At 39.5% G+C, this 22,276-nt stretch overlaps 1 protein-coding gene across 18 annotated transcripts in view; it reads right to left on the minus strand.

Moving 5' to 3' along the window:
• The window catches only part of LOC140547029 (neurexin-1a-like), a 495,217-nt gene extending 476,324 nt beyond the window's left edge, over positions 1-18,893 (minus strand). For all 18 annotated transcript variants that reach the window (XM_072670538.1, XM_072670515.1, XM_072670531.1 and 15 more), the window contains exons 1-2: positions 18,793-18,893; positions 10,690-11,880 (exon numbers count right to left, since the gene is read on the minus strand). In XM_072670538.1, coding sequence (XP_072526639.1) covers positions 10,690-11,401 — 712 coding nt within the window. In that variant the 5' untranslated portion in view covers positions 11,402-11,880; positions 18,793-18,893. The remainder of the gene's footprint in view (positions 1-10,689; positions 11,881-18,792) is intronic.
• Positions 18,894-22,276: the final 3,383 nt, after the last annotated feature.

Below are 22,276 nucleotides of genomic sequence, written 5' to 3' on the forward strand. Positions count from 1 at the left end.
TAAAAAGAGAGGCAGATTATTACAGAGGTGGATTCACAGGTTAGCACATTGTACTGAGCAAACTGCAAAACATCTGGAAACTGTTTAATTCTGACAGCAAATATTCACTGTAGTCTAACAGTATGCTAATAAGCTACTGTTCTTCACACCAAGAACTGTAATGTGCTTGGCTCAAAACAGTGATATTCTAAACAGTGATATTCTAAACAGTGATGTTCTAATGATGTTCTAATGGGATTTTTAATTGATTATTCAATCAGTACCTTTCATAAAGCACACAATGTTTCACAATGTTTTATCAACGTTCGATTACAATTTTTACAAAGTAACATTGAAAATATCACATATTAAAAATTAGTAGCTTTAAATTTGTTTCAAATTAATATATATATATATATATATATATATATATATATATATATATATATATATATATACTTTCTCTCCTTAGATCACAGATGGCTTCCTCATTAATTTCTTCATTAATACCCTTGAACTCTTAGCTCTTTATTCTTTAGTTAAATAAATAATTTAATTTATTCTTAATAAATTAATAATTTTATTTTTCAGTAACTTCTGTAAATAATTTAGCAACTACTATGAAACAAATATGTAAGTAATTATATTATGAAATAAAATAATTTCATATTATGAATTAAGTTTTTTTCCCCAAATTCCTTTTTAAAAGATCTTAGTTTTAAGTCAGTCCACATGCTTCTTTACTTTCAGTGATGATTTAATATCTCTCAGCTTGTCCAGAAAAACACTTCCTTGGTGCCTCAAAGCGTGAATGACACTTCCTGGGAGCAGAGGAGCAAGAAATGTCATTTTTCCATAGTGTTGCTTTAATACGGAAAGATTGAACAGATTACTATCATAAAACTGAACTGACTGACATTCCTATCACTAACAGTGTGCCTCTGTATATCTATTGTGCTACATGCTAACAGAACTAGAACTGTGAGGTGAGTAACTGGAGGATTTTTTTAGGATTGAGGTAGAGGAAAATAGTGGCTATATTCATATCAGTGGGAAGTCTCATATTTTGTTTGATTTCTATTGTTCATTTATTGAAAAGTGGTGCTAATATCGGCCAGAAATGTTTATAGGACTTAGCAGGGAAACCGATGGAACCTGGCGCTTTATTGTTGGGCATTTGGTTTAATGCTTTGTATATTTTTGAAATTCTGAATGTGTTATTAATTTCTTGAGTTCTGCAATATCTCTCCAATTGGGTCCTTGATTACGGGGATTATTGTTTTCCCCTGGATTCTTTAAATGAGATTTGCTAGTAATTTACTACATATATAACTGTTTTCAAAGTTGTCATGCCTTATCTTTGTGGTAAAAAATGTTCCTCTCATTAATCAGTTCATTAAGTTGGGGTTTGTAGTTTCTTAAGTGTTTATGTGTTTCTTCTTTGTGGTTTCTTTGTTTGTTTTTTGCTCTAAGGTTAATTCTTTTTCAGTATTCTTCTTTTTCTTATATGTAGAATAGGATATTATTTCCCTCTCACTGTTAAAAATCTAAGATCCTGGAAGAACTTGTGGAGGTCTCTTTAATTTGAAATTGTGGAGGAGCATCTTAAGGTGCTTTGAGGAACCTTGAAGGAAAGAAGAAGAAGCTTTAGAAGAAAAAGAATCACTGAAAGTTTCTCAAAGCGCTTTAACAGATTCCTCCCCAGTTTCAAATAAAAGTGCACTGGTAAGTGGAATGTAAATCTTTTTTTTGTGTTTGGGTGTTTCAGTTGCCAACCACTGGCAAGACCAAATCACTCATGAACTGTTTCATTGATTTTGTAGATTTCCAACAGTGAATAGCTCTTAAATTGGTTGGTCTGTTTAGGCCTGGATCAATGACAGTGTAAAAATCACCACATAGTATAATGGGGGGGGGGGCTGAGAAATTGGAAAGTTGTTTGAAATGTTTGGGGAAAAAGGTGGGATTATCAGTATGGCCATAGACAGTATGGCCGTAGACAGTATGGCCGTAGACAGTATGGCCGTAGACATTTGCAGTAGTCACTACATTGTTGTTTATAGTGATATTTATTATAATTAATCGATCTTCAGGGTCAGTGATAGTGGCATGGCGGATAACATTTTTGGTTTATTAGGATGGATACACCTCTTTGTTTGGAGTTGTAATGGATTGAAAACATGTGGCTAAACTGAAGTGATTAAAATTGTTGATGGTCAGTTTCTATTAGGTAAGTTTCTTGTAAAAGGCATATATCTTCTTTTAAATATTTGAGGTGGTTTTAGACCTAATTTATATTTTTAATCCTGAGATACCAACAAATTATAGCTGTTACGTTAGGTTGTTGAGTATAATATGAAGACTATGGGTCTTAATGTTCAGCTCTGTATGTGTGTGTGATGCTATCTATATGAATATACATATATAAGTGTAAGCCGTGGTTTGTAAATCATTTAGTTGTTGGTTGAAAAACATGAATTTACAACCTAGAGCAAGAACAGTGACATACATACACAAAAAAGGAGTCTGAAAAAGATACTGAGCACTTAGATCTTGGTGCTTAGCACTTATAAAGGAGGCCTTGTGCTTTCTATGATTATTTACATATTATATGATTGCCTGTTTAATGTAATTACTATTTATGGTAAGATATTTGTCTTTGCCCATATAACTGCCTATCAACAACAGCTTCTTTCCCTTCTTTGAGCATTTGTATCCTGATAGAGTTTTTTGCATCTGTCCAGAATTTACGAGGACATTGGTCGATGCTGCTGTAGGTCATTCCTCTGAGCTCCTTTCCTTTGCTCATCATTTGTTGTTTATTTGTACAGTGTTCTACTTTGGCGGCGATGCTGGACGGGGTGAAATGCTACGTTCTTGGCTGTATCTGGTGGTAGTTTTAGCTCGGCTGGGTTTTCAGGAATGCCTGAGAGGACGATGTTGTCTCTCATGCTCATGAGTCTGTAGCTCTAGCATCGTCTCCTTCATTTGTTTGTTTTCTTTCATTATGGATGATAGTTGGGATGTGAGTTTGTTGACGGCATCCTTTCCATCGTTCTTCCTTTGCTCAGGATCTTCAGGTAAGCTGGGTGGACGAGGTCATTTGCAGGTAGGTGTTGATTTCATCTTTCAAGTTAAAGGTGCACGTATTTGTCACTGTACTATGTGCAGCAAATAGGTCCTCTGCATTTTACCCATCTGTGGTAGTGAACACCCAAACACACACAGGGGCAGTGAGCACACACACAACCAGAGCGGTGGGCAGCCAACTCCAGCGCCCAGGGAGCAGAAAGGACCTTGCTCAAAAGCCTAACAGTGGCAGTTTGCCGAGCCCAGGTATCGAACCTACAACTCTCTTATTAATAGCCCAGAGCTCTAACCGCTGAGCCACCACTGTCTTTGCTTTGTCTTTTCCATCTTCTTTGTCCTGATCCATTGTTAGTTGGTGAAAGTACAGGTCGATGAATTCCTCTAGTGCTTCCATGTGTGATGAGGAATTTTTCAATGAGGGTTTATTATGAGCCATAGGACGTCATCTGGTTGCTAGAACTGTCATATAGGAGTGTGCGTTAGCGTGTCATGGACATCAGGCACCGTCAATACACCCTGTCCCCAAAGTTCATACATTTATAACGAGAGAAAATATACAAAAAAAGCAATGCCTTTAAAAATCTGAAATGCAGAGAGGAACAAAATGGATATAATTGTAAGAGAGAGGGAGAGAAGGAGAATTTAAGCTACCAACTAATCACTGCAGATTCATCAAGACGGTGAAACAGCTTTTCATTTAGACCTCTTTAGACCTTGAAAATGGTTCTTCACATTCATTCATTTTAAAAGTGTTGATTAAGCCGAGCAGGTGTTTGACTGGAACAGAGCAAATGCAGCCAGAACAGTGCTGTACAGGAACAGCATCACGGCATCGCATCTCGTCACATCTAGCACCAACACTCTCGCAAACACAACACAGGGTGAGGGGGAAAAATTGACGGCATGGCTCGGAGTGCTGATACCCCACAGCTTGGCCTGGCGAGAGCGCGAGTGTGTAAGAGATTCCGTTCCATTAGAAGCGAGGGGAGAGTGAGTCATATTGCACGTCTGTGTGATTTCTCTAATGAGCGGCTCAGGCCAAGGACTAACACAAACACAAGCAGTGCATCAAAATAATTGTTTCAACCAAACAAAGGGATTTGTGTTCGTGAGCGGGCATGTGTGTGTGTGTAAAGGGTACAAATCCTTTAATCCTTTAGTCTGATCAAAGTAATGAAAAAAAGCTTTTAAATTATTTAATGGAAGCATAAAAATTTGCATTTGGAGATAGTCAGAACTGGTAAGAAACTAAATAATGGATAAATAAATAAATTAATAAAAAACAAACAAAAAAATGGTGCCCTTCATTGTTGTAAGCTAGACTAGTAAAGTAGTGTGATCTTCAACTTAGAGGCTTTTAACTTGGAGTTGCAGTGCGCAGTAAGTCAAATACACCAACAAATACAATCCCAAGTGTATCAGCCAGGACATGGTTGGTGTCTGTAGCTTGCATCTTCAGTTCTGGACTTGAGCTACGGGGCTAATGTTGCTAACAAACAATGGGAGCTTATGTGCCCCCATTAGCATTGTATAAAACTCCATGTCTACATCAACACACTTTGCTCTAAACGTTATTTCCTGCAAAAGAATACGTTTTAGTTTAGCAACATAACAGTTGAGTTTGCAGAAGGGCCGACCAGAGGAAGTGACGTGTGCTACAGGGAGGCCAGTAAAGCAAGCAGGTTCTAGACACCATCTAGGCCTAAAGGTAACCCAGCTCACAGGCTACAATCTCTTCAGCTTGCTGACCGCACAACATACTGAGAGGAGCACAACACCATCAGGTAAGAGTCAGGAACAACTAGAAGCTAGGCTAGGCAAGGCAATGTGGCTGTGGGACGTCTCTCTCATAAACCAACCAAAGAAAGCAGAGTTCATAAATTTTCATCAAAGCCAGCATGTGTTACTCCTGAGGCAAAATAACAGGGTGGTAAATTGGATTGTACACCTAAATGTGAGCATCACCCCAAACAAAGTCATGTACCTACTATTTATACAACTTACTATAAAGAACAAGTTAAAGCGATAGTCTGTAAGTTCTAGGGATTTGGGGATTTAGAGACCTCTCTGGTGAGAATGTGTAATTGCACAGAGAATTCGGAGGAAGTGCTGCAGCCCCCTTTAACGTGAAGCTGGTGAAACTGATCAGTCAGTGAAGACATTTAGAGTAGAGAATGAAATATCTTCAGAGGATTATATAGCCAATGTTGTCATTTTTATCAGCATAATAACTGTATTTTGATTTTAAACCATTACACAGCAGACACATATTGGCACTGTCTACAGAATATATATATATATATATATATATATATATATATATATATATATATATATAGATATATATATATATATATCGAGTGGATATACAATTATATATATATATATATATGTATATATATATATATGTATATATATGTATATATATATATATATATATATATATATATATAATTGTACATCCACAATTGTGATTTTGTAGTTGAAGGTAAAAAATGTTCTTCATTTTTAATGCAGGTTAATGTAGCATTTGTCTTCACTAAGAACTTTGTTAGGGGACTACGGGACCCTATTTTAGCTATCTTTTGGCGAGCCGTGAACCGTGCAGCTTGATTTAGGGCGTGGCGGTGTGTCTTTGCTATCGTAACAACAGAAGTAGTCATATATTAAGTCTTTTAATGAATCATGGGTGTGTTTTGGTGTAACGTGCAATAAACCAACCAGCGTGTCACTCGCCATTCCCTTTAAGAGCCAGGTGCAGTCTGACTTTGGCGGATTGCTATTTCAGTGGTGTAAAGCGTGGGGGGGTGTACGCGCATTGGGCTGCACGCGCCTGTGTTGACAATTCACTGCCAAGATAGCAACGAACGTCTGACTGTTAACGTCTGCCCAGGTGGTTTTCAGTCAGTGGTGCACCACCTGTGTTTTCCGTTTGCCAAAATATCAATACGCCAGAAGTTTACCTGAACACACCTCATTTCGAGACCACCGCGCCCATCGGCGTAGATATATTCACAAGCACCGTTGCTATTTAAGCGACGCAGGCTGAAGGTGTGAGGGTTGGTGGGGTGTAGGATAGCATGTTATGCATGTATGCAGAAATAAACAGTTGTTTATGGCTATAAGACTACAGCTGGCTAGCATGGGTCCGGTATTTCAGTCCGGTAGCGCTGTCTAAATGACAGCAAAGACAGCACTATAAATTGTCTGAGAATAGTGACAGGCTCTGTTTTTACAAACAACTGAGGCAAAAAAAACGGTGTTAGCTAGCAAGCTAACAGGCTAAGTAGCTAATGCAACAGTACTGCGCTACATTGTAGCCTGGCTGCCTGTTTTAGTAGCTTGACATGTCTTACCTGTTCAGCAAGAGAAAGCCACCTCAGCATCACTGTTTAACCTTTCAGGTCACGGAGCTCTGGCCTCCTTACAAAAGCCTAGCCAGTGTTTATCCTGGCTTTAACAAAGACTTTTCTTTGGTTTGACAGTGGGTGAATGAGCAGACATGATCAGCTCTTGAATCATAGCTATTAGCAGCGCCCGGTTGCTTACGTGAGCCAGCAAACGTGCCGGATCTTCTTTCAGAGGCTGTGAATGTTCATAAAGCTCAGCAAAGACCTACCAGACCACTCTGTTTTTAGATGAAATATTAAATATAATGGCTGCCACCATTTTTCGAAAATTCTGTCCTCTCTCCACTCGGTACTAAAACTACTTTAAATTGAAAAGAAATACCACTTTAATTTACAAAAATAAAAAATGCATTTAGGGCACCTTTAAAGGGGTGCGCTATTGAGTGTGCTTTTGTGCAGTTTGGGAAGCAGCCTTTATGTTTGTTACAGAAGGCAATTGAGGTAAATTTATATGGCACTTTATTTGTGCATTTCTGGTATCAAAACAGAAATTTAAACAGAAAAATGTTTACATTCATCAAATATTAGTGACAATTTCTGTTTCAACAAACTTTCTGAAGTGTTAAAATGTTAGCAAAACAATATTTTGGATGGAAATCCAGCTACTGTTGGTCATAAATACACTGGATAGCTAAACCAGATGCAGCAGCCATCTGAAGCCTGATTATTCTCTACATGTTTGTCCATGTTTTACAGATAAAATCAATGAAATAAATGTTACATAAACAAATATAAATGTTAACAAGTCTATTTTATTTTAAACTATTTTAAACTTACCATTCTGATGTGGTTTAGCCCACAGTTCACGCTATTCTAATTGATGCTAGTAAGCTTGCAAGACTGGTTAGAAATTGCATGCTGTGTTCTGAGTATACAGTTTTAATAATATAGATAAATGATATCGAACCCTGTCATCAATAGCCCAATGCACAATGTGGCAACTGTGATTCACTTCAAGTTGCAATATATTAAAATACATTGGAGAATCAATATTGAAAAATATTAGTCTCGCACTGTTTACGCTGTTTCCAATAACTGATTATTTTCTGGACTGTTATATCTGGAGTATTTATCACCAGGATGTCCAGTGGATCGAGATCGGCCCAATCCAGGCACACACGATGTTAACGGATGGGGTATCTGCTAATTCAACCCCAATTAGTTCTGATCCTTTTTTACTATGTTCTAGCAGAGCGCCCTCTGGTGTCTGGTGCAGGATTTTTGTCAACTTATCCTGTATAATTTAAATATTTACTATTATAATGCGGCCACTATAGGAAACTGCATGTAGTATGTAGTATAGTATAGTAGCCCTAAATCACTGTAATCTAATAATACAGTAAATGCTGTGATTTCTTGCTGGTCAAAATCAGTATTCTTCAATGGATACCGGGTCAATTTTTGCTGTTCACATAACAGAGCCCTCGCTTTATGAAACGCTTTAAGTGCTTAATCTAAAGCCCTCCAGAGCAGGTAGATAACGTCATAGGTCAACAAATCCTACGTGACCTAAATAGGGTGAGTGCTGCACACCTTGGAGAACGTCATGTATGTTTAGCTAATGAGGTCTTCTAGGAACAGATAATTAGGTCAGTGCTACAAACAATGATCCTGTATCATGGTTTCCACGCCAAAATTAGTTTGAAATTTTTGCCGCAAGCTGGTTTAAGAGGACTTCATGCACTTTTCTGAGCCCAAAAAAACAAACAAAAAAACTAAAATAGATTAAATAAAAATCATAAGCCATTATGAAGCATTACGCTGTGGAAGTAAACAGACAAATCATCTTGTCATGTTGTTCATCTTCTAATAAAACTAGAAACTGTGTGTAATATTTTGACCTCAAATATCAAATTCTACCCATAAACATGATTATTGTGAACAGTATCATTTAGCCACTCATAATAAAAATGCTCTTTATCCAATATAATTAAAATTGTGTGTAGTTTTAAATGACAGATTATACTATAGACTATAGTAACTGTATTATAGATTATACTACAGACTATAGTAACTGTATTATGGATTATACTATAGACTATAGTAACTGTATTATAGATTATACTATAGACTATAGTAACTGTATTATGGATTATACTATAGACTATAGTAACTGTATTATGGATTATACTATAGACTATAGTAACTGTATTATAGATTATACTATAGACTATAGTAACTGTATTATAGATTATACTACAGACTATAGTAACTGTATTATAGATTATACTATAGACTATAGTAACTGTATTATGGATTATACTATAGACTATAGTAACTGTATTATAGATTATACTACAGACTATAGTAACTGTATTATGGATTATACTATAGACTATAGTAACTGTATTATAGATTATACTACAGACTATAGTAACTGTATTATAGATTATACTACAGACTATAGTAACTGTATTATGGATTATACTATAGACTATAGTAACTGTATTATGGATTATACTATAGACTATAGTAACTGTATTATGGATTATACTATAGACTATAGTAACTGTATTATAGATTATACTACAGACTATAGTAACTGTATTATAGATTATACTATAGACTATAGTAACTGTATTATAGATTATAGTATAGACTATAGTAACTGTATTATGGATTATACTATATAGTATAAATATTGTAGTTTATACTATGGACTATAGTAACTGTATTATGGTTTATACTATATAGTATAAATATTGTAGTATATACTATGGACTACATAGTATATGTATGTATATTATAGATTATATTATAGACAATAGTGTCTATATTACAGATTATATTATAGACAATAGTGTCTGTATTACAGATTATATTATAGATTATGATATCTCTATTATAGATTATACTATAGACTTTAGTATCTACATTGTAGATTATACTATAGACTGTAGTATCTATATTATAGTATATACTATAGACTGTAGTATCTATATTAAAGATTATACAATAGATTGTAGTATCTATAGACAGTCTATAGTATAGTATATATAAAATTAGAACTGTGTGATATTTCATTAAAAATCTGGAAAAAAAATCAACTTTCCTGTATTGACTATTCCATGGCTTCTACGTTCTATCCTTTTCTCTGATTCTGCTCTCTCTCAGATATCCAAACCTTTGTCACACTGATAGATAATCATACTCTAACTGGGCTTAGTCTATTGTATTCTGTAAACAAGGCTGGTTTCCAAAATGAATCAGCAATACTTCTCAGCCTTTGAGATAACTCATAGTGTGTCAGTATTCTGGTGCTGGCTTTAGAAGATGAGTCATTGCTTCAAACAACAAAAAAGTTTGTTCACGCCATGTTTTTCTGGTGTTTTCACTTGGAATTCTGTGCTGATACCAATGTCTGATATTTTCCATGTAGCATACGTGTTAATGCTGATGTCAATAAACAGTTTTTTAAACTGGGACAAGAGCATTACAGAGTAAATCAAAAGCATGTAAAACAATGCTTTGACAGCGTGTCAGTGATTGTTTTATATACTTTCAGCTATTATGTTATGTTTTTATTGTGTTTTCATGTTTTGTGCTCTGCTACAACTGACTGGTGTGCTCGCTTACCATGTACCAACTGTGCAGTAAAAACCCTGTCACGTCCTGGGCCGAGTTCATTCAAACCATTGTAGTCATAATATAAGGGTGATAGCATCTTGGAAACGCTAACTTTGTGGGATGTTCTAGACTCATCGTAGTGAAGAGAGTCTCTCGCACATTGAGTGCCTCCCTATGGCATAACAAAGGTTCCCCACGGGCCATTGATGCCATAGGGGAACGGTGACTCCGAGTACAGAGCAGTCAGCACACCACTGTGGACCAGCTAACTTCAATAACGAACACCTGCTGTAGTAACAATACGGAGTGGTGAATGCTATGTTAACGTTGCCATTTTCAGTTTTTCAGAACATTCAACATTATAAAAGTACAACATTTGAAACACAAGCTGGGCTTCACTGTATCCCAATCCAAAGCTCTAACCACAAGCTAATGTCCCAAGCTAGCACACTAGCCACAAGCTTACATGCACCACTGGTACTAAATGATGTAATACATTGACATGCATACATAACATTTGTATTGTTCTATCCCTGTTAAATAGGCTTGATTAGAACATCCAGATCCAAGGCCCTGGAAATGTAAAGAAAGTGGAGAAGAGAATCACACACAATAACACAACAAGCCAATTCACATCCCTTACCCTCGCCGCAGAATTTCCCCTCAAATCCCGTCTCTGAACAATCGCACGTGGGTTCATCATTCACGACACTGCAAACTCCTCCATTCAAGCACACTGTATCGCCGCCGCAGACACTGTTGTCCACCCCTCCGCTGGTGATGATGGCAGGGACAGAGTTGTTGACCTTCAAGTCCGTTATCCATCCTTTAAAGGGAACTTGTTCCTTGACAGCATCCGAAGTGAGCCGCAGAGCGACAGTGTGCAGTTCTGGTGGAATCCCTCCCAAGAACAAGCGGCTGAAGACGGTCATGTCTCGTCGTTTGGACTTCACCTCCGCCCACTTGACCTCCTTGTCCACCACAAGCGTGGTGTTTTTGAAGTTCCTCTTTATCGTGACGCCGTGCCACTGGCTGTCGCTGACCACCACGTCCGAGAACACGGTGACGGGCTCGGCGCAGAAGATTGAGAAGCGGAGGTTGAGCTTGCCGTTGTTCATCAGCAGCTCAAGGAAATCGCAGAAGCCTTCATCATCAAAGTAGACCAGAAGGCCCTGAGAAGCCTTAGTCTTCATGTTGAAGCTCATTTCACTTTCGCAGCAGGCATTCCACATGGGAAAAGCTGCCCACTGGCCTTCAGCTCCGGAGAACTTCAGGCTAGCCCTGGCGTCCACCAGGGTACATACGAAGAGGCCAACCCAGAGCAGATGAGCGCCATGCCACATTTGTAGCACCATGATGTAGAAGTAAGCACTGGATAAAAATCAGACGACAAAGTTCTAAAATGTTCTCAGACAGAAGATCCCTCAATGGTCCTTGGATTCCCAGGGCTGGCTCGCAAAAAAAACACACATCAACTGCTCAGCTCTGCTGCTGAAGGCCAGTTTTGGCACATCCACCATGAATCCCACTCTGTAGGAGGAAATATCTCCTCCTATAGAGACCATTCTTCAGCCGGCATCTGTCCAAACACTCAGTTGCACAGCAATTCGAGCAACCGATTCTTCTTCTTCCTACTGCCTGCTTCTCTCTTTATAATCCAGACTCTTCAAAGATGACGGTGTTCATATCTGTTCACACACTGATCTAATGAGCCTGCAACATGCTAGGGCTATTTGTTGAGGCTAAATGAAGACAACATTGTCCACAGTATTCATGCTGTGGAGTCATAAAGGTCAATAGTCATCAGCTCTCCTCATGCTGCGTCTCAGAGAATCTGAAAAAAAAGAGATATATTTAACAGCTTGAAAGCTAATGGTGAAGACCGACAACTGATTTATACCATGAAAACACTTACTTATATATATATATATATATAGAGAGAGAGAGAGAGAGCTCTATACATAAAATGTTTTTAAGTAGTATATCTAATTTTTATGGTCTGACTATGTCAATTCTCACAGAAAGCACTGTCAATGATTTCTAGGCATCTAAGTGCAGCCTATCAGAGCAAAGTGGGCACGGCTTTACTATGTGGCTTGACTACTATACTACTGCACTATTCACCTTATTTTTCACAAAACATTGGAGAAGGCCACGCTTGTTTACTTTCAAATCAAATCAATTTTATGTATATAGCTCGTTTTGCTACGCAAAGTAGCTTTACAGAATCTGTATATCAGGACAAGAGATCAACAACATAAAAAGACGTAAAAACCTAAGACCCCTAGTGAGCAGCCAAAGGCGACAATGGCAAAAAAAAACTCCTCCTCTGGTCAGAACTGTTTATAAATTATTGATAAAAGTTACCAAACCACCACATAAGACTGTTCTACTGCTCAGGTGTGCAAAATAATCTTCATTTCATAATATATTAATCATAATATAGTATAACTTAATAGATAATTAAAAGAATATGGTGGTTAATAGTGGTTAATAGTGGTAATAATAGTAATGATGGCAGATAGGTAAGATATAGTTAAGACTCACAACCACATGATAATAAACATACAGTGAGTAGCTACTGTAATATGCTCAGTTATAGGGTTTCACAATAACTGGAAGAAGAGGAGAATTTGCCTTGAACAGCAACAGTGTTACGAACACAGCCCAAAATGATCGGAGTGTTGTGGGGCACCATATAACTTATATCCACCCCTTTATAAGGAAGAAGACCTGGGTCTGTGGTCGAAGGCGCTACATTTCAAACATCCACCCACGCGTCCGTACATCAGCTTTTACCATTTTGTAAAGAGAAACCAACACCAGAACACACCCAGAGAAATGGCTTGGTTATGAAGCTCTGGTGGAATAGACACTTCAGGGGCTTGTGAGGCTCCTTGGTTATCCCTAAGGCAAACATTTCATCTGACAGCCTCACAAACACCCGGAGCGTCCGCTTCTCCCGAGCTTCATAACCAAGCTTTTCCTCAACAAATGTATTTGTTAGTAGACGTTTGGACGTTTGGGCGGATGTTTAAGTTTAGAGCCTTCAACCAATGAAGTAAGCTCTCTTCTTCTCGGCATATGATGCAGCACTCCGATCTGTTCGTGTTGTGTTATGTGCATAGCTATCTACTTTATAATCAGTGTCCACAGCAGTAGCCTCCTTTAGACTGCACTCACTCTGAATATAGTACTAGACAAACTAATTTGATGAAAAAGTGGGTGTGGCCAAATAAGGTGAATACTACACTATACTAATGACTGGGCTATTTTTCCCCACTCACAGTTTCTGGCTTATACATGTTTAAGTAATTATTTATATATAAATATTTATAACAGAAAATTAAGAAGGTTCTTGCTTTTAGATATACCAATAACCCAATATATATACATAAGAGTTACCACAATATGATAAAATTCCAGCTGTAATTGCAGGTAAGCAATCATCCTATATATCATTCTGTCGGTCAGCATGCTGAAATTGATCACACATACAAGTAATTACATATATATATATATATATACATACACACACTTATTACTTAATGTATGTAATTACTTGTATGTTCTGATAAATTTCAGCATGCTGACCGACAGAAGGGTATATAGGATGATTACTTACCTGCAATTACAGCTGGAATTTTATCATATTGTGATAACTTCTGTTATTGTGATACAAAATATGCTTTTCTAAGGATATTGAGGTATGGTCTGTGCTTAAAGAACACTGATCAACTTTTACATTTCATTACAAAAGGTGTAATAAGTCTGGTTTAATTGGACTAGGTGCAGCACAATAAAAATCACTGTATGAAATATGAAAATACTTTTTAAGAATCTGTCACTACTTGTGCTTTTTGTCTGGGATCACGTCTATCGAATGATTTTTACCATATAGCCCAACCCTACATGCAATATATACACAATGCATAAAGCCTTACTGTCAGCTACATATTAATGTACTGCATTTAATTATATTTAACTATATTTTAAATCAAAGATGTGCCAACATAGGTAGATCTTCATTTTAATGATAGGTATAATTTGGGTTCTAGGTAAATGGTTCTATATAAAAGTCATTTTCAGTACTAAACAGAACCCTGCATTACTATTCTACTGCATTACGTGCAGACATTTGCAGTTTGCTTGCAGTTTGCATTTGCTTTGTTACATAGCCAACAGACCATCTGAGTAATCTGACTTAGATTCCAAAACACACTACCGACTTCACTAGCAACCACACAAAATGTTGGTCATTTATGAATGGCCTGTTTACAGATGGTATGGCCACTGTTTCTGACAGCACAAGCCGTAAGCCAAGTGACGTGCATGTGTAACAATGCTCAAGACTGTTTTTTCTGGCAGTTGGGGAAAATTTTTTCTCAATCGATACTCAACAACCTTTCCAATCTGTCGTCCTAACTGCAAACAGTTGACCAAAGCAGATACAGCTGAGAGTGGACATTAGGACAGTCTGCCTAAAAGCATTACCAGCCGACAGATTGAGTTAAAGGCCATTTATCAGCCCTATCTTTTTGGATTTCCACTCAGCTCTTAACATTCGGGCTGGGCTCGAAGGCTTTGCTCATAATTGTTCAAAAGTTTGGAATCAATGTTTTCAACAATATGAAGCGAATTGACTCTAATATGCTACTGCTGTGCAACTTCAGATCTCAATTAATAAAGCAAAGTTGTTGAAAAAAAGGTTGTAGGCCCTAATTTTAAGGCCTAAATTTGACTAAAATTGCATATAACACATAATTAGGTTATAATGTTGAAATCTCCCATTTGTATAAGGTGTCACCATTCACCATTATCAGAAAGAAAAACTCTGCATATAAAGAAAGACTACAATAAAAAGTCTAACTCAAAGGTGGACTATGACTACAAACAGCATTTGCACCATGCTGCCTAATGCCAAGCGTGGGCTGGAGGGGTATAAAGCCTCCCCAGCATTGAGCTGTGGAGCAGTGGAAGAACTGTTCTCTGGAATGACGGATGGTGCTTTATCCAATGTTTTTTGTGATGAGTTGGGGATGAGACGGGATGGTGACGATCCAACACCCTGACCTCTCTTATACTCTTGTCGCTGAATGCAATCAAATCCTCACAGTAATGCATCAAAATCTAGTTGAAAGCTTCTAGCTTCTTCCATGAACAGTAGAGAAAGTTACCCCAACAAAAGCAGGAAAAAATCCCTTTTTAATACCCTTGATTTCAGAAGAAACTTTATATGAGCAGGTGTCCCAATACTTTTGTCCATTTAGAGTGGTATGGTTCTAAATGAACTAAAATGTTTCTGAAACGTCCTACTGAAGCCAATGCAAACTGCATTCATGTACTGTACTACATTCGGTTTTGCTGCATTTAACATGTTACAAAAACCAGGACACGCAGTGTCATTAATGCAAAACACCACAAGCTATATGAATATAAGCAGCACCCCCTTGTGGAGATGTTTAGTCTGCTAGATGTAAGTGAATAAGGGATTGAGCTAAAAGCCAGCTGCAGTCCATTATATGAGCTAGGCCATTCTTTTGTAGCCAAAGAAACGACAAGTCTATTGAACTCCTCATTATCATCTACATCAGTGTTTCCCAATACTTCACCGCACAATACAATGTTCTTCCTGCTCCAACATATATATATAGTTTTGACCTCAGGAAGGTCTTATTGATGATCTGATGAGCTGAATGTGGTGTGTTAGAGCTGGGGAAATGCCAAAAAAAAAATCCAGCGGAGGTGGGATCTACTGGAGCAGAACTGAGAAGAATCATTGAACTTCACATCACAGGGACTTCCATGAACTTATCACTCAGCTATCAAACACCATTGAGACTACTATATTTATGCAGTTTATCTTTCAGCAACGCTCAACAGAAGCCTAGGCATCAGATATGCAAATCTGAGCCCACAGAATCATTGACTAGACACTTGTTTAGGCACTGTAGAATGTATTTTATTAGCTATGCCTTATAGTATACCAAAGTGTCCTATTTCTAAAGCCATTTTTAGTGTGGCCTACAAGCCATCCTCCATCATTAGGCTATATTGATTAAAATTAGTCATATTTAGTTAGTGGCATATCCCCATATCTCTTCAGTTCCAGTCCTGGAGGGCTGGTGTGAGGGCTCCACAGTTTGGTGATATCCTCGCTCAAACACACCTACCAAATCTCCTAATTAACAGATTAATTGAACTAGATGTCGTTCTTTGACTTACCAATAGTGCCACCCTTTTAAGTGCTATAAGAAGCATCTAAAAGATGTTTCCCAACATAGAAACAAGCCATTTCAACCAAGCAAAGAACCATTTAAATATTCTAAGGATTCTTTGGTGTTTTTATTATCGACCTGCTTTTACTAAGCCAGAAACCCTCAAAGAACCTCTTTTTAGGAATGTAGGAAAATTCCCAAACTGTGCTGGACGGGATTTGAAGAACCCTATCAGGCATGCTTCCACAGTGGTCCCCAACCCATCTCCCAAACAGTTACCTTCTTACCTGCCTTCAGGTAGGAAACCCAACATACCTCATCCAGCTAAACAAGTGATGTCTGAATGTCTGAATCCAGGAATTAGATGAATCTAGAAGGGTGGTGAACTGAACTTGAAGAACTTGAAGAACTTGAAGAACCCTATCATACATTTACATTTACATTTACATTTACGGCATTTAGCAGACGCTCTTATCCAGAGCGACTTACAAAGTGCTTTGCTATTTACCCAAGAAAACCTCAGCTAGTTAGAATAGACTAATACAAAAGATACCTCCAAGCTTAGACATTGCTAAACACAATACAATAAGGCAACCATAGAACTATTCGTCCAAGTACTCTCTGAAGAGGTGGGTCTTCAGTCTGCGTTTGAAGACAGCGAGCGACTCGGCCGTTCGGACATCCAGGGGCAGCTCGTTCCACCACTTTGGTGCCAGGACAGAAAAAAGCCTGGACGCTTGTCTTCCGTGGATTTTGAGGGATGGTGGGTCGAGCCGAGCCGTACTTGAAGCTCGAAGGGCTCTTGGTGCGGATCGGCTTTTGACCATTGCCATCAGATACGGAGGGGCTGGTCCGTTCTTGGCTTTGTAGGCCAGCGTCAGGGTTTTAAATCTGATGCGGGCAGCTACAGGAAGCCAGTGGAGAGAACGCAGCAGTGGAGTGACATGGCTAAATTTTGGGACATTGAAGACGACCCGTGCCGCTGCATTCTGGATGAGTTGCAGGGGCCTGATGGTGCGCAGAGGGAGACCAGCCAGAAGAGAGTTGCAGTAGTCAAGTCTGGAAGTGACGAGAGACTGAACAAGCACCTGGGTGGCCTCTCTAGAGAGGAAGAGCATCATACATGCTTCTACAGTGGTCCCCAGCCCTTCTCCCAAACATCTACCTTCCTACCTGCCCCCTGCCTAAACCAAAGACACCTCATTTGGCTAAACAAGTGATGTCTGAATGTCTGAATCCAGGAATTAGATGAATCCTGAGGTGGACTGAACTTGAAGAACTTGAAGAACTTGAAGAACCCTATCATACACGCTTCTACAGTGGTCCCCAGCCCTCCTCCTGAACATCTACCTTCTTACCTGCCTTCAGGTAGGAAACCCAACAGACCTCATTTGGCTAAACAAGTGATGTCTGAATGTCTGAATCCAGGAATTAGATGAATCCAGAGGGGTGGTGGACTGAACTTGAAGAACTTGAAGAACCCTATCATACATGCCTCTACAGTAGTCCCCAACCCTCCTCCTGAACATCTACCTTCCTACCTGCCCCCTGCCTAAACCAAAGACACCTCATTTGGCTAAACAAGTGATGTCTGATTGTCTGAATCCAGGAATTAGATGAATCCCGAGGGGTGGATTGGTCTACACTCTTAAAATTAAGGGTGCTATGAAAGGTTCTTTTGGAAGAAACCTGAATCTGTGAGAGTGAAGAACATTTTGAAGGTTAATGAACCTTAAAGGCTCTTACCTAATTTAACAGTTTACACATCTTTTTTTTTTTTTTTTTTTACATAAATGCTTCTACATGGCATTGCTCAAAGAACCCTTTGCATCACCTTCATTTTTAAAAGTGCAGGATGATAGATGGGTTGTTGACCACTGGGCTTCTGCACAGGCAGCTCAAATACTAAACCACACTAGAATCCAGGACTAACACCCATGCAGTTTTAGGTCCATTTTCCATCATCTTTTAGCATCGTGAAACCCACAGATCTCAGCAGACCACCAAAACAAATGCACCTTCAAAACCCACCTTTCAGAGCCCTAAAGTCCCACAGTACGTTCCTCCTTAACTGGGACGTGTGCTGCTGTTCTATGCAATTTTTCAAGCAACTTAAGCAGCTGGTGCAACTCTCTCTCTCTCATCTCTCTCTCTCTCTCTCTCTCTCTCTCTCTTTCTGTCTCTCTCTCTGTCTCATACACACACACACACCTGCATGCACGAAAGGGCATCAATCAAAGTCTATAAGACTCTCTACTATCCCTTACATAGCCGTTGTTCTGCTCCCATCACAAAGATGACAAAAAGGGACAGCATAAAGAATGGCACTAACTCCAAGTTATGACGCCCTTATCCCAACACCCATCCCATATCTCATCCCCTATATCTCTGACATGGACCGTTTCACATTGCATCTCTGAATTCTCACCCAGCCAAAACCAAATCCCACTAAATCAATAATAACAAAACCTCCTCCCACCTCCAAAATCCCCAAAACTGCTTTAAAAGACAGATTAAAATATATTTACCTCAGATATCCCTCCTTTTCTGTGTGTATTAGACTTCTACGGGTACAAAAATATCTATTTCTGCATGAGAGGAAGGATGCAGTACGCTTCCCCGCTGAGCTCCACCAGCACTGGCAGAAGGCAGAGACTGGGAGTCATGTGACTTCGCTCCGCCAGCAAGTGAGGCGTTTTTTTTCTTTTCCCACCCGTTATCGAGAAGAGCCCGTCCACCCTGCGTTACGATTGGCTGTCGTCTCACTCCTCCTGCGCTGGAATTGGACGCCGTTGGTCGAATCCGCCAATCCCAGCGCGGGAGGGCGGGACGTGGCGGAATGCGGGTGGGATTAAGCTAACGCGCTAGGCGAGGGGAGGTGCTGGATGCTGCGGTTCACGTTTGGGCAATTTTTCACGAATTAAGCGTGTGAAATGAGACACATAAAGGCACAAGGACGAAGGCTGGGCTATTGAAGGAGGACTTAATTTAAGTTAAAAGAGCACTATTGTGTTTTGCACTGGTTTAACGTGTCGCAAAGAAACTTGTCAGCCTATACATCAACCAAATTCATCATCATCAACAACAACAGGAGGAAAGACAGTCCAGGGTTTTGTAAAAGCAATGTTTACAAGATGGTATATCCTTTTAACCCTGATCTTGGAGAAGCAATGATGCCTCAGTACTTTCTTAAACCTAGTGAGGAAGATGACCACACTGACCTAGAGCACGTTAGAAATCAGGGGGGCGGGGGGGGGGGGGGGGGGGGGGGGTAATCTAATTAACAGGGGGCAAATTAGCAAGCCTGTCCCATAACAAACCCTGGTAAAAGAGAGTAGCTGTTTCTGGCATCAAAACATCTAACAAAGTACACTAGACAAAAGTATTGGGACACCGGCTCATTCATTTGTTCCCAAATCACGGATATTAAAAAGGATCATCCAGCTAAAGCCTTTCTACTGGATTTTGGAGGAGCATTGCTATAAGGATTTGATTGCATTCAGCACCAAGAGCTTTAGTGAGGTCAGGGTGTTGGGTGACCACCACCCCACCTCATCCCCAACTCCTAGACCCAGGCCTGGCATTGTATGATAGGCATGATAGTGCCAATAGGTGCTCTCTGCTCCAGAGAGTCCTATTCTATTGACAGAACTTCTCTACAGGAACATGTGTGGATGTGTGTGCATTTGCACATCTGTGTCAGCAATGGGTGCAGCTGTTTAGAAGGTTAAAGCACTGTCTATAGCTGACATTACAAAAAAACCCCTCTAGGCTGGATGACTGAGGAGTCACATCTACGAGGCCAGCGCTAATTCATTAGGGCTAACAGCCACTCTGGCTCATGTCTTTTCATTGAGTATGTTCTCTAGCAAGTGCCAGTGGAGCTGAAGTCCAAAACCTTCTGCTGAATGTATGTACAAAAAAAGACTGAGGCAGTCTATAATTGAAGGCTGAGTCCCAATCCACAGAGCCATTCACTGCAGGTTTAATGCATTCCCTGCTCCAATACATTGGATTCAGCTCACTGGCTAGTAATTAAATCCTTCATAAGTTGTGGCTGAGAATTAGGAATATCTATGAGTGTACAACAGGGAGACACCTGTGGCAGGTCAGACTTAGGACATGGGTGAAGATGGGAGCCAGGGGTATTCAATGTCCGAGTGCACTCTTTTTAAAAAAGTGAGGGATTCATTAGAAGAACCACTTTCAGTTACATACAGAAGCATGTTTGTAATAGAGATGTCCCAGCCAACATGCTCATGTGGGGCTCACATGGGTGGAATAGGTGGGTTCCAGGTGGGCATGGGCTCTGACTGGGTTTGTACATACTTTGTTACTGGGACCTAATTGTTACAGCCCATCTTAATCTCATATAGGTCCCATCTAGACCCCTTGTGTGTGCAGTGGACAACCCAGATTGGGCTCATGTTTAAGCCCTCCTGGGCCCATCACTGACCCTGGTGGGCATTCATATATGAGAACAAGGACCCAAGGACAAAACTTTCTGGTTCCCAGTTGGGCTACCCATGCAGGCCCCATATGGGCATGTTAGCGAGGGTATGAAGTGAAGAGCCTTTATTAGCGATGTCACCGCCCACTCTTGCAGTGATCACTCAGAGCAAGCAATGAGAACTCATTTACATACTGTCTATCAGTTTTAAAGGTACAAAAGTATTGGGACACCCACACATTACACCTACAGGAGCTTTTATGACCTCCCATTTTAAACCCATAGACATTGGTGTGGAGTTGGTCCCTCTTTGCAGCACTATGCTCTGAGCTCAGCACTCAGCCCTGACCCCACGCTGTAACTTTACGTGGTCTGACACTCGGTGGCTAAGTTGCTCCTAAATGCTTCCACTGTTCAATAGTACCACTCACAGCTGATGGTGAAAGATCTAGGATCGGTGGCTCCTATTACAGAACCACGCTGGAAATCAGTGACCTCTTTAGACCCACCCATTCTTTCACTAACATGTGTAAAGGCAGACTTGGTTTTATACACCTGTGGCAATAGGATTGAATGAAACACCTGAATTTAGTGATTAAGAGGTGTGTCCCAATACTTTTGTCATATAGTGTATGTGTTATCATGGTGGTTTTTAAATTCATGATCGAGATGGCAAAACAAATAGTATAACATCTGTCATCTGTAGTGATCATTGGCATTGGTCATTCATATGTATTGAGTTGTTGTATCTCCAAAATAGTTACTTTCAATGGAAGTCAATGTAAAAATATTTTATTCCAGGTCATTTTGAGCATTTCTATTGATTTCTTCATCATCGTCTTGCATCTGAATCATATTACGCAAGTAGAGGAATTCAGAGTTAGGAGTCTTACCCAAAGGCTCTCTTTAGTGTAGTGTAGTTTACCTGCTCCTCTGGGGAATAGATAGTCTGCCACAGGGAAAGTGGTGATGCTATGCACTGCACTACACCAACCACCACTACAGAGAAACAATGCTATTATCAGGCAGATCTAGAGGTTTGGTGCCATCTGAAGGTGAACTCCAGTGCTTTTCTACCTAATCTCTACCTGTTGCATCTGTAGATCCATGTCAATCAGCCCAGACAGTAACGTCCCTGTGGGTGGTTGCTCAATTCAAGTATCCATTGGATTCTGTCATATTCAGGTGATGAGTGAATTCCCTAGTCAATGGGCCAAAAGTATTGATCCTAAATGATTATCCATTATTAATCATTCTATTTATGCAGGTGGGTTGTGCTTTACAGAGGCACTATTCTTTTATAGAGGATGTTGGCATTATAATACAGACAGGCCAGTGTTTATACACAGTGAACTGGGTATTTACATAAGCTTCAGAGAGTTTTAGTGAGACCTGTATGCCACAACACCATTGATATTTCGGTTTATTTACCATGTCGAAGAGGCTTTTACCTTCCCACTCAGAGTACCAGCCAAAGTATGTAATTCTGCACCATCTGAGAGTGGATTACGTGTTCTGCAAGTGCTCCACTATCAACACCTACTGGTCAAATTTGACGTTTC

This window comes from Salminus brasiliensis, chromosome 24 (genome assembly GCF_030463535.1).
Source record: "Salminus brasiliensis chromosome 24, fSalBra1.hap2, whole genome shotgun sequence".
Taxonomy (NCBI): Eukaryota; Metazoa; Chordata; class Actinopteri; order Characiformes; family Bryconidae; genus Salminus; species Salminus brasiliensis.